The following is a 15,477-nucleotide window of genomic DNA, read 5'->3' on the forward strand; positions in this document are numbered from 1 at the left end:
AAATGTTGGTTCGTTTGGACGTGTTCCAAAGCTTCTCCATGTCTGTTTTTATACATCAACTTTCTCATTCAGTTCAATAGATTTTGACATTGTCTTTATACCTGTTCCAATGTGCATGCATGCACATGTTTTAATGTCAAGGCCATGCCACTTTCTCTCCGTTGTTTACTGGTTCAGTCAGTTCCAAGTTGTGCACAGTTGCTGCTTGTAGGATTTGCAACTTCTTCATTTAATGTCTGAATTTTTTTTTATTTAATACAAATGATTTGAAACTTTCTTATTTAATGCTTTTTTGAATGTGTGTTATGACAGAGTGTACCAGAAGTAACCAACTATAGTCATAATATATTAGAGTTTACTTGTAGGAGCTCTGTGAATGTTTTGCACTGCTGTGCCCAAAGGCCTGAAGACAGGATGTGCAATGTCACTTACCAAAAAACTGTCAGGTGGTGGACTAGAAGCTACGTAGAAATCACGAAATTCTGAATCTGGAGAACAGACAAAAAAAAAAAAAAAGAAAAAAAAAGGAAAAAAAAAGTGTGAGTGAGAGTGTGGATGATTGTTAACAGTTCCTTACTGCATTACAATGATGCTATTAGAATCATGTTGGTGTGTTTTGCACGTGTATTGTTTGTGTGTGAGAATGTGTGTGTGTGTGTGTGTGTGTGTGTGTGTGTGTGATTGAGTGTGTGTGATTGAGTGTGTCTGCACATGTGTGTAAATCATGCATGCGTTCATGAAGGTGCACCCAGTATTTGCTTTTTGCGCATGTTGCGCATGTGAATACATACTCTAACAAACACACTCACACCATACACACAGAGCCAGAGCTGACCTTAATGGCATTGACCATGTGAATACATACTCTAACACACACACTCACAAACACTGCCAGAGCTGACCTTAATGGTGCTGCATATATGAACACATACTTAACACACACACTCACACACCACACACACAGAGCCAGAGCTGACCTTCATGGAGTTACGCATGTGAATACATACTCTATCACACACACTCACACACCACACACACACAGCCAGAGCTGACCTTCATGGAGTTACGCATGTGAATACATACTCTATCACACACACTCACACACCACACACACTCACAAGAGCTGACTTTCATGGCGTTGCGCATGTGAATACATACTCGTAACACACACACTCACACACCACACACACTCACAAGAGCTGACTTTCATGGCGTTGCGCATGTGAATACATACTCTAACACACACACTCACACACCACACACACTCACAAGAGCTGACTTTCATGGCGTTGCGCATGTGAATACATACTCTAACACACACACTCACACACCACACACACTCACAAGAGCTGACTTTCATGGCGTTGTGCATGTGAATACATACTCTAACACACACACTCACACACCACACACACTCACAAGAGCTGACTTTCATGGCGTTGTGCATGTGAATACATACTCTAACACACACACTCACACAACACACACACACACAGCCAGAGCTGACCATGGCACTGCGCATGTGAATACATTCTCTATCACACACACTCACAAGGGATGACTTTCATGGCGTTGCGTACGTGAATACATACTCTAACACACACAGCCAGAGCTGACCTTCATGGCGCTTGTTGTCAATGATGAGGTGGTACGCAATGTTCAGCTGATCGTGCGTGTCACCGCTCAGTATAGCACGGTGAACTTCTTGCTCGTCAACATTGAATTTCTGAAAACCATCACAGGCTGTCACAGTTAGACCAAAATGCTGACAGCACCAGGTCATATCAGGACTGAAACCAGGTATGAAGGAACCAACTCACAGCTAAAAAAAAAAAAAAAACCCACAGAATCACAGGATACATAAACTGAATCATAATCCTGAATTTCAACAATACCATCTATTCAAATCTGGCTGTCATGCATCCATGCCAGACATATTGTGCATGTTCCCAATAATCCCCAGCTGAGCCATTCCCATGTCAGACCTCTCATTGTCTGTTCTATTCTCCCAGCCAACCCATCCCCAAATCCTGGTAACCTTCTCCAAAACTATGCTCAATGAAACACCCCGAACACTGCCAAAACCCAAGAAGAGAACTTCTGGGATAAGTCAAAAATGAATCTCAAGAATCCTATATTTGAGAGTTCACAAGACAAATGGCAGCATTAAGATTGGAGAGAAGAGAATGTATGTTTAGTTATTAAAAATTAACAAAAAATAAAAGAAGGGATGGGGGGCTGAAGACTTATCTGAATAATTCACTGTTGAGATGTCAATTGACAATGAAAAACTGATTAAATAAATGAGGCCACATGCCCATAATTCATGGGGGGAATAAAAGCTGTGATTACAAACAAAACTAAAATATGGATAATTGTATGATATATAATTATGAATTTACAGCAAATAACATAATAATCTGTCGGTCGTTTTTATGACGTTTTAAGTTATCTCAAAACAATCATGTTTCGAAGGGTGACATTAATCTATTCAAGATATCCTCTTGTTTGAAGCATGCAGGAGTTCTTAAGATAAAAAGCTTTATGGAAAACAATGCGTTTTCTAACCGTTCCTGCATTTTGGCATCCCTTCAACTTCACGGGCTGGAACTGCTCAGCACCGTGCCGTATGTTTTTCATCATATCTGGTCTGATCAGGTCATTATTTGTGGCATCAAAAACATAAAAGCTTTTCATCCTCCTGTTTGCAAGGAGAGATGTCAACTGGCTAAAAGGCAGAACTGCCAACAGATCTGTAAAAACTAGATGTCTCCCTCTCTTCTTTTTCATGCCTGTGGTGATCATGGTAAGTATCCACCAAACTGAGGTGACAGTGTCAGTCTGGACAGCCACAGAAAAAAGAAAATCTGACCTATAAAACACACATATATATATACACACGTAAAATCTTAGGTTCGCTGAACATCACATGCAACATGATTATGAATAACCCTCTCATGAAATCAACGACACCTGAGTGTGTATGATAGTTGATGTGTCCGATGATGACCATCAGAACAGCACTGGAGACAACTGCTGTCCTGACGATCAAGGCAAGAATCTGAAAATAGTGAACAGTGTCTTGCAGAAGTTTCATCCCCACTCTCTTGACCAAGAGGGCTTTCTGACAGTCGAAGTTGAGATGGTACCCAAAGACCAACTCGCCCTCAAGACTGCATTACCAAGAGCCAGTGCAATCTTGCCTCCCACTTTGAAAGTCAAAGTCCTTGACAAAAGACCAAGGTGTAAATGAATTTGAGCTTGTGAATGCTGCAATGAGTTCCCTGCAGAGTACTTGTGAATACTGCAATGAGTTCCCTGCAGAGTACTTGTGAATGCTGCAATGAGTTCCCTGCAGAGTACTTGTGAATACTGCAATGAGTTCCCTGCAGACAGCTTGTGAATGCTGCAATGAGTTCCCTGCAGAGTACTTGTGAATGCTGCATTCAGTTCCCTGCAGAGTACTTGTGAATGCTGCAATGAGTTCCCTGCAGAGTACTTGTGAATGCTGCAATGAGTTCCCTGCAGAGTACTTGTGAATGCTGCAATGAGTTCCCTGCAGAGTACTTGTGAATGCTGCAATGAGTTCCCTGCAGAGTACTTGTGAATGCTGCATTCAGTTCCCTGCAGAGTACTTGTGAATGCTGCAATGAGTTCCCTGCAGAGTACTTGTGAATGCTTGTGAATGCTGCAATGAGTTCCCTACAGAGTACTTGTGAATGCTGCAATGAGTTCCCTGCAGACAGCTTGTGAATGCTGCAATGAGTTCCCTGCAGAGTACTTGTGAATGCTGCATTCAGTTCCCTGCAGAGTACTTGTGAATGCTGCAATGAGTTCCCTGCAGAGTACTTGTGAATGCTTGTGAATGCTGCAATGAGTTCCCTACAGAGTACTTGTGAATGCTGCAATGAGTTCCCTGCAGAGTACTTGTGAATGCTGCAATGAGTTCCCTGCAGAGTACTTGCTGCAATGAGTTCCCTGCAGAGAGCTTGTGAATACTGCAATGAGTTCCCTGCAGACAGCTTGTGAATGCTGCAATGAGTTCCCTGCAGAGTACTTGTGAATGCTGCAATAAGTTCCCTACAGAGTACTTGTGAATGCTGCAATGAGTTCCCTGCAGACAGCTTGTGAATGCTGCAATGAGTTCCCTGCAGAGTACTTGTGAATGCTGCAATGAGTTCCCTGCAGACAGCTTGTGAATGCTGCAATGAGTTCCGTGCATAGTACTTGTGAATGCTGCAATGAGTTCCCTGCAGAGTACTTGTGAATGCTGCAATGAGTTCCCTGCAGAGTACTTGTGAATGCTGCATTCAGTTCCCTGCAGAGTACTTGTGAATGCTGCATTCAGTTCCCTGCAGAGTACTTGTGAATGCTGCAATGAGTTCCCTGCAGAGTACTTGTGAATGCTTGTGAATGCTGCAATGAGTTCCCTACAGAGTACTTGTGAATGCTGCAATGAGTTCCCTGCAGAGTACTTGTGAATGCTGCAATGAGTTCCCTGCAGAGTACTTGTGAATGCTGCAATGAGTTCCCTGCAGAGAGCTTGTGAATACTGCAATGAGTTCCCTGCAGAGTACTTGTGAATGCTGCAATGAGTTCCCTGCAGAGAGCTTGTGAATGCTGCAATAAGTTCCCTGCAGAGTACTTGTGAATGCTGCAATGAGTTCCCTGCAGAGAGCTTGTGAATGCTGCAATGAGTTCCCTGCAGAGTACTTGTGAATGCTGCAGTGAGTTCCCTGCAGAGAGCTTGTGAATGCTGTCATGAGTTCCCTGCAGAGAGCTTGTGAATGCTGTCATGAGTTCCCTGCAGAGTACTTGTGAATGCTGCAATGAGTTCCCTGCAGAGAGCTTGTGAATGCTGCAATGAGTTCCCTGCAGAGAGCTTGTGAATCCTGCAATGAGTTCCCTGCAGAGTACTTGTGAATGCTGCAATGAGTTCCCTGCATAGTACTTGTGAATGCTGCAATGAGTTCCCTGCAGAGAGCTTGTGAATCCTGCAATGAGTTCCCTGCAGAGTACTTGTGAATGCTGCAATGAGTTCCCTGCATAGTACTTGTGAATGCTGCAATGAGTTCCCTGCAGAGTACTTGTGAATGCTGCAATGAGTTCCCTGCAGAGAGGTTGTGAATCCTGCAATGAGTTCCCTGCAGAGTACTTGTGAATGCTGCAGTGAGTTCCCTGCAGAGTACTTGTGAATGCTGCAATGAGTTCCCTGCAGAGAGCTTGTGAATGCCGTCATGAGTTCCCTGCAGAGAGCTTGTGAATGCCGTCATGAGTTCCCTGCAGAGAGCTTGTGAATGCTGTCATGAGTTCCCTGCAGAGAGCTTGTGAATGCTGCAATGAGTTCCCTGCAGAGAGCTTGTGAATGCCGTCATGAGTTCCCTGCAGAGAGCTTGTGAATGCTGCAATGAGTTCCCTGCAGAGAGCTTGTGAATGCTGCAAGATTAAGTTCTGACCTCACAGATCTCCCGGACCACCTCCAGATCCACGATGGATGCGTCCTGATCGTGGGGGGAGGGAAAGAGGTATTCAGGAAGATCTTTCTTGAACCAGTCATGTTCTCTGTCATCAAAAAATGGATATTCACATTTCAACACATTTTTCTCTTTGGAAAACATTATTTCAGGACGTGTTTCCAGCTATTCTCAATTTCTGCTAGGCTAAGAACCTAACAACATTCAGAAATCAAACAATGAATAGGACGTTTTCTTTATGAGCCAAAGGTAGAGTTTTAGCGGTGTGAAAATATCACATTCATTAACATGGACCTCCAATATTTGGAGTTTTATCTCAGATGTGATTTTTTTTCCCTCCAATTTCTTTTTTCCTTCCCCTTCACTGAAAATACAGAACACCACTGAAAAGTGTTGGACCTGGATAATAAAATCAGCATGGGGTGTAACAAGTATGTAACTAAATTCTATAAGCCAAAGAAGTGTTAAAAAACAAGTATGTAACTAAATTCTATAAGCCAAAGAAGTGTTAAATAACAAGTATGTAACTAAATTCTATAAGCCAAAGAAGTGTCAAATAACAAGTATGAAGCTAAATTCAATAAGCCAAAGAAGTGTTAAATAACAAGTATGAAGCTAAATTCAATAAGCCAAAGAAGTGTCAAATAACAAGTATGAAGCTAAATTCAATAAGCCAAAGAAGTGTTAAATAACAAGTATGAAGCTAAATTCAATAAGCCAAAGAAGTGTTAAATAACAAGTATGAAGCTAAATTCAATAAGCCAAAGAAGTGTTAAATAACAAGTATGAAGCTAAATTCTATAAGCCAAAGAAGTGTTAAATAACAAGTATGTAACTAAATTCAATAAGCCAAAGAAGTGTTAAATAACAAGTATGTAACTAAATTCAATAAGCCAAAGAAGTGTTAAATAACAAGTATGAAGCTAAATTCTATAAGCCAAAGAAGTGTTAAATAACAAGTATGTAACTAAATTCAATAAGCCAAAGAAGTGTCAAATAACAAGTATGTAACTAAATTCAATAAGCCAAAGAAGTGTTGAAATAATGTCAACAAACAATTCTAGTAAGAGAAAGTTTTACTATAAAAATAAAAACAGATTTGAAAAATGGCACACATCCTCCTCAAGTAAGTGCTGCTTCATGTCTCTTACATACAGTACTCTTCTTCTTCTTTGTTCATGGACTGCAACTCCCACATTCACTCTTATGTACACCTGTGGACTTTCACATGTATGACTGTTTTTACCCCACCATGTAGGCAGCCATACTCCATTTTCAGGGGTTTCTTACATACCAGCTCACAGGAAATTCAAAGACACAGGCAACAAGTCTACAAACTTTCTCAGCCTCTGGCTATATTCCTTGACATCCATTACCTACTTGCATGCAAATGGACAAGCAGTTATTAAAGCTAGACGTTACATGTCATTACCTTTATAAGGGAGCAAAGTGACAGCGTTTACTCTTTTCTTTGAATACAACAAGAGTGAGAAAAGAGGAGATGGACATGCTGACAAACACAGACCTGACAAACCCCCCACCTCCCCTTCCCAAGTCTGACCCATCAACCACTCTCCACACCCATAGTATGAGGGTGCATATGTGTGTGCTGAAATGAATGAATGCATACTGTGTCTAATTCACCTTGAAGTGATAAATAGGGATACTTACACAGCGCCTCTCCTCAAAGCCCTTTATACCTCTCCTCAAAGCCCTTTTCCTTCAAAGCCCTTTACACCTCTCCTCAAAGCCCTTTACACCTCTCCTCAAAGCCCTTTACCTTCAAGGCCCTTTATACCTCTCCTCAATGCCCTTTACACCTCTCCTCAAAGCCCTTTACACCTCTCCTCAAAGCCCTTTACCTTCAAGGCCCTTTATACCTCTCCTCAATGCCCTTTACACCTCTCCTCAAAGCCCTTTTCCTTCAAAGCCCTTTATACCTCTCCTCAAAGCCCTTTATACCTCTCCTCAAAGCCCTTTTCCTTCAAAGCCCTTTATACCTCTCCTCAAAGCCCTTTTCCTTCAAAGCCCTTTACACCTCTCCTCAAAGCCCTTTACACCTCTCCTCAAAGCCCTTTACCTTCAAGGCCCTTTATACCTCTCCTCAATGCCCTTTACACCTCTCCTCAAAGCCCTTTACCTTCAAAGCCCTTTATACCTCTCCTCAAAGCCCTTTACACCTCTCCTCAAAGCCCTTTACCTTCAAGGCCCTTTATACCTCTCCTCAATGCCCTTTACACCTCTCCTCAAAGCCCTTTACCTTCAAAGCCCTTTATACCTCTCCTCAAAGCCCTTTACACCTCTCCTCAAAGCCCTTTACCTTCAAGGCCCTTTATACCTCTCCTCAAAGCCCTTTACACCTCTCCTCAAAGCCCTTTACCTTCAAAGCCCTTTACACCTCTCCTCAAAGCCCTTTACAGACACAACAAAACAAGGATGGACTCAACACGATAGACAACAAAACAAGGATGGACTCAACACGACAGACACAAAAAAACAAGGATGGACTCAACACGACAGACACAACAAAACAAGGATTTGACTCAACACGACAGACAACAAAACAAGGATGGGCTCAACACTACAGACACAACAAAACAAGGATGGGCTCAACACTACAGACACAACAAAACAAGGATGGGCTCAACACGACAGACAACAAAACAAGGATGGGCTCAACACTACAGACACAACAAAACAAGGATGGGCTCAACACGACAGACAACAAAACAAGGATGGACTCAACACTACAGACACAACAAAACAAGGATGGACTCAACACTACAGACACAACAAAACAAGGATGGACTCAACACTACAGACACAACAAAATAAGGATGGACTCAACACTACAGACACAACAAAACAAGGATGGACTCAACACAACAGACAACAAAACAAGGATGGACTCAACACGACACACAACAAAACAAGGATGGACTCAGTCATTCCTGAGGATTAAAATGTCTGATTTTCCTTCAACTAAGAAAAAGAAAAGGGAGAAAGACGGACCTGATGTCCTTGATGGTGGCTCGTTTGAGGGGGTCCACCTGCAGCATGTGGCACAACAAACTGACCACCTCTTTGTTCAGGTAGTCGGGGATAGCAAAGATGCCAGCTGAAAACAGTAACACAGCAATGCTTTCATTTACATAGCATCGCTTTCATCAACAAAACAGAGATATATTACACCTTCATGAGACATATTACAGCTTTAAGAAAACAGTGACACGTTATCACTGTAAGAAAAAAGAGACACCTTATCGCTTTAACTTAACTGAAATATGAATCTAAACAAAATTACATTCTGAGCACCTTTCCAAAACAGCTATTTTACATTCAGGGAAAAACTGACTCTGTTACTACGAGTCACTTCTGTGTCATAATAAATTTACAAACAGTATTCATTAACATTTTCCCCCACGGACTGATAAGACTTTTCTGTTCATCACAAAGTGTAATATCATCAACCACCAATAAATTCCAAGAAAATAATATTTTGAAATAAACTCTCACACACACGCACACACACACACACACACCCCTACCCTTCTTCACACAAACATGTAACCCTGATCCACTCACATTTGATTTTCCTGAACAGCGTTGGCACATGCTCATCATCAAATGGAAGCTGAAACAGACATCAGAGATCACGTAAGTTAACAAGACAATGGAGTGAAGGGGGATTAATTCATATGGTGTGGTGCAAGTAACAAGAACAAGACCTGATTAAAATGGAAACACACACACACACACACACACACATATCACAATATAAAAAGAACCTGAAACTTCTAAGCTGTAAGCTAAAGTGATGACCAAATTAAAGACAAACACTAAAAAAAAGCAGTGGCAATGGAACTGTACTATGCACCAGCAACACCAAGTAGAGAATCAAGGTTACTCGTCAAAACAAATAACAGAAATAAAATAAAACAAGAAACAATGCCTTCAAGGCTTGTGTGTGCTTCCTGATGAATTATAAAACAACAACAACAAAAACAAGCCTTTGGACACATACCAACCTAACAGGGACTACTGAGCACAGCAAGGTAGGGTTTTCACTGGCATGCGGACTCAATAAAATAATAAAGCCTGTGTGTGCTTCCTGATGATCTATAAAACAACAACATCCCCCCCCCCACCCCCCGCACCCCACCCCAAAAAAAAAGCCTTTGGACACATACCAACCAAACAGGGACTACTGAGCACAGCAAGGTAGGGTTTTCTCTGACATGTAGACTCATGGCAACCACACAACAACAGCACATACTCAACTCATAGTCAGCTAACACTTATGATGAATGTGAGAGTTAAACTGAAGAGAAAGATCTCTTATGTGTGGTCTTCAATGGCAGCTAGCATGTACAATGAATCTGGAGTGTTATCATTCTCTACCCTTGCAAGGAGCAATCTTTTTGTTATTATTTCGATAGATTTCTGAGTTCATTGCTTTGCAAAATATTGGCCTATCAAAATTAAATAAAAACGTTAGAAAAATAGGAATATGGAGTGTTTCAGTGAATGTGAAGATCTCACAAGCAGCTAACAAAATGAATGTGGCCTGTTAGAGGTGTGTGGCCATAACATGATCAAGCACGGACAGCTTCCTGTCATAATGAACTATATTGTTACAGTGCACTGGGAAGTGCCATGGATAGTAATGGAAGCAATGTTATACACCAGATTCAAACGGGTAAAGGTCCCAAAGCCTTTTACAGCCACAAGGGCAAAACAATTCCCATTCACTGTGTCAAGCACTAGACATTGAAAGTTTGGGCATTGTCCTCTCCTACTACTTTGACCTTCCCCGACCTATGGAATCACAACACAACACCATGCTAAAACATGGCCTCAAATTCATTCCATCACATGTTAAAAAACTAAGCAACTTGCAACATAAAAACAAAAGCAAAACAGCTGATACCGACCGTGCCACAGAGCAAGGCGTATAAGATGACACCACAACTCCAAATGTCCACTTCAGGCCCTGCGTACAACCTGGTTTCAGAAAAAGTGTTTTTCTTTACTCATGTTACTGTTTGTTGTGATTTTAAAGCCTCAGCCTTTCTTTACCCCAACATTTCTTTCCATTTTCATGGGTAGCTTTTTTTTCTCTATCTTATTTTCAATTTATTTCAATTCCCACAAGAAACCATTGCATATATATATATATATATATATGAATCCATTCATTCATCTGTCCATACACCTGTTCCTACACTTAGTTATGTATGCATATCGACACACACACACACACACACACATGGTAGCTTGTAGTTTTCAATTACAATAAGCAGGCCGGTGTACAGAATTATCAAAGAGAGAAAAGAATGTGCACAAGTTCACATAAACAAAATTAAAATAGATAGCAATGGTAACAGTGATTATGATAAGAACAAGATTTTCAAAAAATATAGAAAAGATGAAAACATATTTCATGAGCATATATTCGTGCATGAACAACCCATTTGCAAACTTGTATGATTGCTTCTGGAATTTACATATTTCAGGTAAGTGTGCAGCACAAAGACCTCTTTTTTACCATTACTGTGATTAACCAACAAACTTTTGTTAGGCTGTCCTTCCCAGCACTCTCAGCACTAACAGGTCAGCCAAAACACCAGCACAGAGAAATGGGATGTCTTGGCTTACACCAGCACACAACCAGCTGTCCTCCTTTTCAAGACAGCACAAAGAAAGAAAGAAAGACAGACAGACAGAAAAGCGAATACTTCACTCACTTGCCGCTGATGACCTCGGGGGCTGCGTAGTTTGGGGATCCACAGCTTGTGCGCAGAAACTCTCCGTCATGCATCATGTTTGACAGACCTAGAGAGAATCATAACAAAGCAGGAACTTAAGCAGGAAGGGGAAAAAAAAACATCCGTTCATTCTTTTTTTTTTTCTTTTTTTTTTTTTGCAATGCATTATTTTTTAAATCATAATTTGTTTTCAGCTGGGTTTTGTTTTGTTTTGTTTTTACCTCTTTGTCTTTCCCTTCTCATGAACCTGCTTCACATCATCAATACATATCATTGTTGTGTGAATTCCTACAGACCTGTAGATGTGGTTTTGAACCTGCTTCACATCATCAATACATATCATTGTTATGTGAATTCCTACAGACCTGCAGATGTGGTTTTGAACCCGCTTCACATCATCAATACATATCATTGTTATGTGAATTCCTACAGACCTGCAGATGTGGTTTTGAACCCGCTTCACATCATCAATACATATCATTGTTATGTGAATTCCTACAGACCTGTAGATGTGGTTTTGAACCCGCTTCACATCATCAATACATATCATTGTTATGTGAATTCCTACAGACCTGTAGATGTGGTTTTGAACCCGCTTCACATCATCAATACATATCACTGTTGTGTGAATTCCTACAGACCTGTAGATGTGGTTTTGAACCTGCTTCACATCATCAATACGTATCATTGTTATCTGGTGTGTGGTGTGTATGTATGTGTGTGTGTGTGCGTGCATGCATGTGTGTGCGTGAATGCGTTTAAGCATGAATGTACATATGTATGTGCACGCGTGTGTTTGAATACAAACATGTGCATGCATGCATATAAAAAAAAAGTCTGAAAAAATTAAAGCCAGACACCAGAACATGCTGACACCACAACCCCCAACAACAATTTTTTCTAAAATAAACTTTTTTTTTTTAAACTACGCCAGTACCCCCTCAACCCACCCCCCACCAACGACAGACATATATCATACATGAAACAGTACTCCCTCAACCCACCCCCCACTAACAACAGACATATATCATACATGAAACAGTACCCCCTCAACCCACCCCCCACCAATGACAGACATATATCATACATGAAACAGTACTCCCTCAACCCACCCCCCACCAATGACAGACATATATCATACATGAAACAGTACTCCCTCAACCCACCCCCCACCAACGACAGACATATATCATACATGAAACAGTACCCCCTCAACCCACCCCCCACTAACAACAGACATATATCATACATGAAACAGTACCCCCTCAACCCACCCCCCACCAACGACAGACATATATCATACATGAAACAGTACTCCCTCAACCCACCCCCCACCAACGACAGACATATATCATACATGAAACAGTACCCCCTCAACCCACCCCCCACCAATGACAGACATATATCATACATGAAACAGTACTCCCTCAACCCACCCCCCACCAATGACAGACATATATCATACATGAAACAGTACCCCCTCAACCCACCCCCCACCAATGACAGACATATATCATACATGAAACAGTACTCCCTCAACCCACCCCCCACTAACAACAGACATATATCATACATGAAACAGTACCCCCTCAACCCACCCCCCACCAACGACAGACATATATCATACATGAAACAGTACCCCCTCAACCCACCCCCCACCAACGACAGACATATATCATACATGAAACAGTACCCCCTCAACCCACCCCCCACCAACGACAGACATATATCATACATGAAACAGTACCCCCTCAACCCACCCCCCACCAATGACAGACATATATCATACATGAAACAGTACCCCCTCAACCCACCCCCCACCAATGACAGACATATATCATACATGAAACAGTACTCCCTCAACCCACCCCCCACTAACAACAGACATATATCATACATGAAACAGTACCCCCTCAACCCACCCCCCACCAACGACAGACATATATCATACATGAAACAGTACCCCCTCAACCCACCCCCCACCAATGACAGACATATATCATACATGAAACAGTACCCCCTCAACCCAGCCCCCACTAACAACAGACATATATCATACATGAAACAGTACCCCCTCAACCCACCCCCCACCAATGACAGACATATATCATACATGAAACAGTACTCCCTCAACCCACCCCCCACCAACGACAGACATATATCATACATGAAACAGTACCCCCTCAACCCACCCCCCACCAACGACAGACATATATCATACATGAAACAGTACCCCCTCAACCCAGCCCCCACTAACAACAGACATATATCATACATGAAACAGTACCCCCTCAACCCACCCCCCACCAACGACAGACATATATCATACATGAAACAGTACTCCCTCAACCCACCCCCCACCAACGACAGACATATATCATACATGAAACAGTACCCCCTCAACCCACCCCCCACCAATGACAGACATATATCATACATGAAACAGTACCCCCTCAACCCAGCCCCCACCAACGACAGACATATATCATACATGAAACAGTACCCCCTCAACCCACCCCCCACCAATGACAGACATATATCATACATGAAACAGTACCCCCTCAACCCAGCCCCCACTAACAACAGACATATATCATACATGAAACAGTACCCCCTCAACCCACCCCCCACCAACGACAGACATATATCATACATGAAACAGTACTCCCTCAACCCACCCCCCACCAACGACAGACATATATCATACATGAAACAGTACCCCCTCAACCCACCCCCCACCAATGACAGACATATATCATACATGAAACAGTACCCCCTCAACCCACCCCCCACCAATGACAGACATATATCATACATGAAACAGTACCCCCTCAACCCACCCCCCACCAACGACAGACATATATCATACATGAAACAGTACCCCCTCAACCCACCCCCCACCAACGACAGACATATATCATACATGAAACAGTACCCCCTCAACCCAGCCCCCACCAATGACAGACATATATCATACATGAAACAGTACCCCCTCAACCCACCCCCCACCAATGACAGACATATATCATACATGAAACAGTACCCCCTCAACCCAGCCCCCACTAACAACAGACATATATCATACATGAAACAGTACTCCCTCAACCCACCCCCCACCAATGACAGACATATATCATACATGAAACAGTACCCCCTCAACCCACCCCCCACCAATGACAGACATATATCATACATGAAACAGTACTCCCTCAACCCAGCCCCCACCAATGACAGACATATATCATACATGAAACAGTACCCCCTCAACCCACCCCCCACCAATGACAGACATATATCATACATGAAACAGTACTCCCTCAACCCAGCCCCCACCAATGACAGACATATATCATACATGAAACAGTACTCCCCTCAACCCACCCCCCACCAATGACAGACATATATCATACATGAAACAGTACTCCCTCAACCCAGCCCCCACCAATGACAGACATATATCATGCATGAAACAGTACCCCCTCAACCCACCCCCCACCAATGACAGACATATATCATACATGAAACAGTACCCCCTCAACCCAGCCCCCACTAACAACAGACATATATCATACATGAAACAGTACTCCCTCAACCCACCCCCCACCAATGACAGACATATATCATACATGAAACAGTACTCCCTCAACCCACCCCCCACCAATGACAGACATATATCATACATGAAACAGTACTCCCTCAACCCAGCCCCCACCAATGACAGACATATATCATGCATGAAACAGTACCCCCTCAACCCACCCCCCACCAATGACAGACATATATCATACATGAAACAGTACCCCCTCAACCCAGCCCCCACTAACAACAGACATATATCATACATGAAACAGTACTCCCTCAACCCACCCCCCACCAACGACAGACATATATCATACATGAAACAGTACTCCTTGACGGGCGCAATAGCCAAGTGGTTAAAGCACTGGACTTTCAATCTGTGGGTCCTGGGTTCAAATCTTGGTAACAGCGCCTGGTGGGTGAAGGGTGGAGATTTTGCCAATCTCCCAGGTCAACATATGTGCAGACCTGCTTGTGCCTGAACCCTCTTCGTGTGTATACAGAAGCACAAGATCAAATACACACGTTAAAGATCCTGTAATCCATATCAGCATTCGGTAGGTTATGGAAACAAAAACATACCCAGCATGCACACCCCCAAAAACAGAGTATGGCTGCCTATATGGCATGGTTAAAAACAGTCATACACATAAAAG

The 15,477-nt window shown here is 42.5% G+C and overlaps 1 protein-coding gene across 7 annotated transcripts in view; it reads right to left on the reverse strand.

Moving 5' to 3' along the window:
* The window catches only part of LOC143294747 (5'-AMP-activated protein kinase catalytic subunit alpha-2-like), a 67,903-nt gene that overhangs the window by 36,053 nt on the left and 16,373 nt on the right, over positions 1-15,477 (reverse strand). For all 7 annotated transcript variants that reach the window (XM_076606210.1, XM_076606207.1, XM_076606205.1 and 4 more), the window contains exons 5-11: positions 11,222-11,309; positions 10,409-10,478; positions 9,060-9,108; positions 8,487-8,592; positions 5,457-5,562; positions 1,618-1,726; positions 433-488 (exon numbers count right to left, since the gene is read on the reverse strand). In XM_076606210.1, coding sequence (XP_076462325.1) covers positions 433-488; positions 1,618-1,726; positions 5,457-5,562; positions 8,487-8,592; positions 9,060-9,108; positions 10,409-10,478; positions 11,222-11,309 — 584 coding nt within the window. The remainder of the gene's footprint in view (positions 1-432; positions 489-1,617; positions 1,727-5,456; positions 5,563-8,486; positions 8,593-9,059; positions 9,109-10,408; positions 10,479-11,221; positions 11,310-15,477) is intronic.

The sequence above is a fragment of the Babylonia areolata genome, chromosome 20 (genome assembly GCF_041734735.1).
Source record: "Babylonia areolata isolate BAREFJ2019XMU chromosome 20, ASM4173473v1, whole genome shotgun sequence".
NCBI classification, from domain to species: Eukaryota; Metazoa; Mollusca; class Gastropoda; order Neogastropoda; family Buccinidae; genus Babylonia; species Babylonia areolata.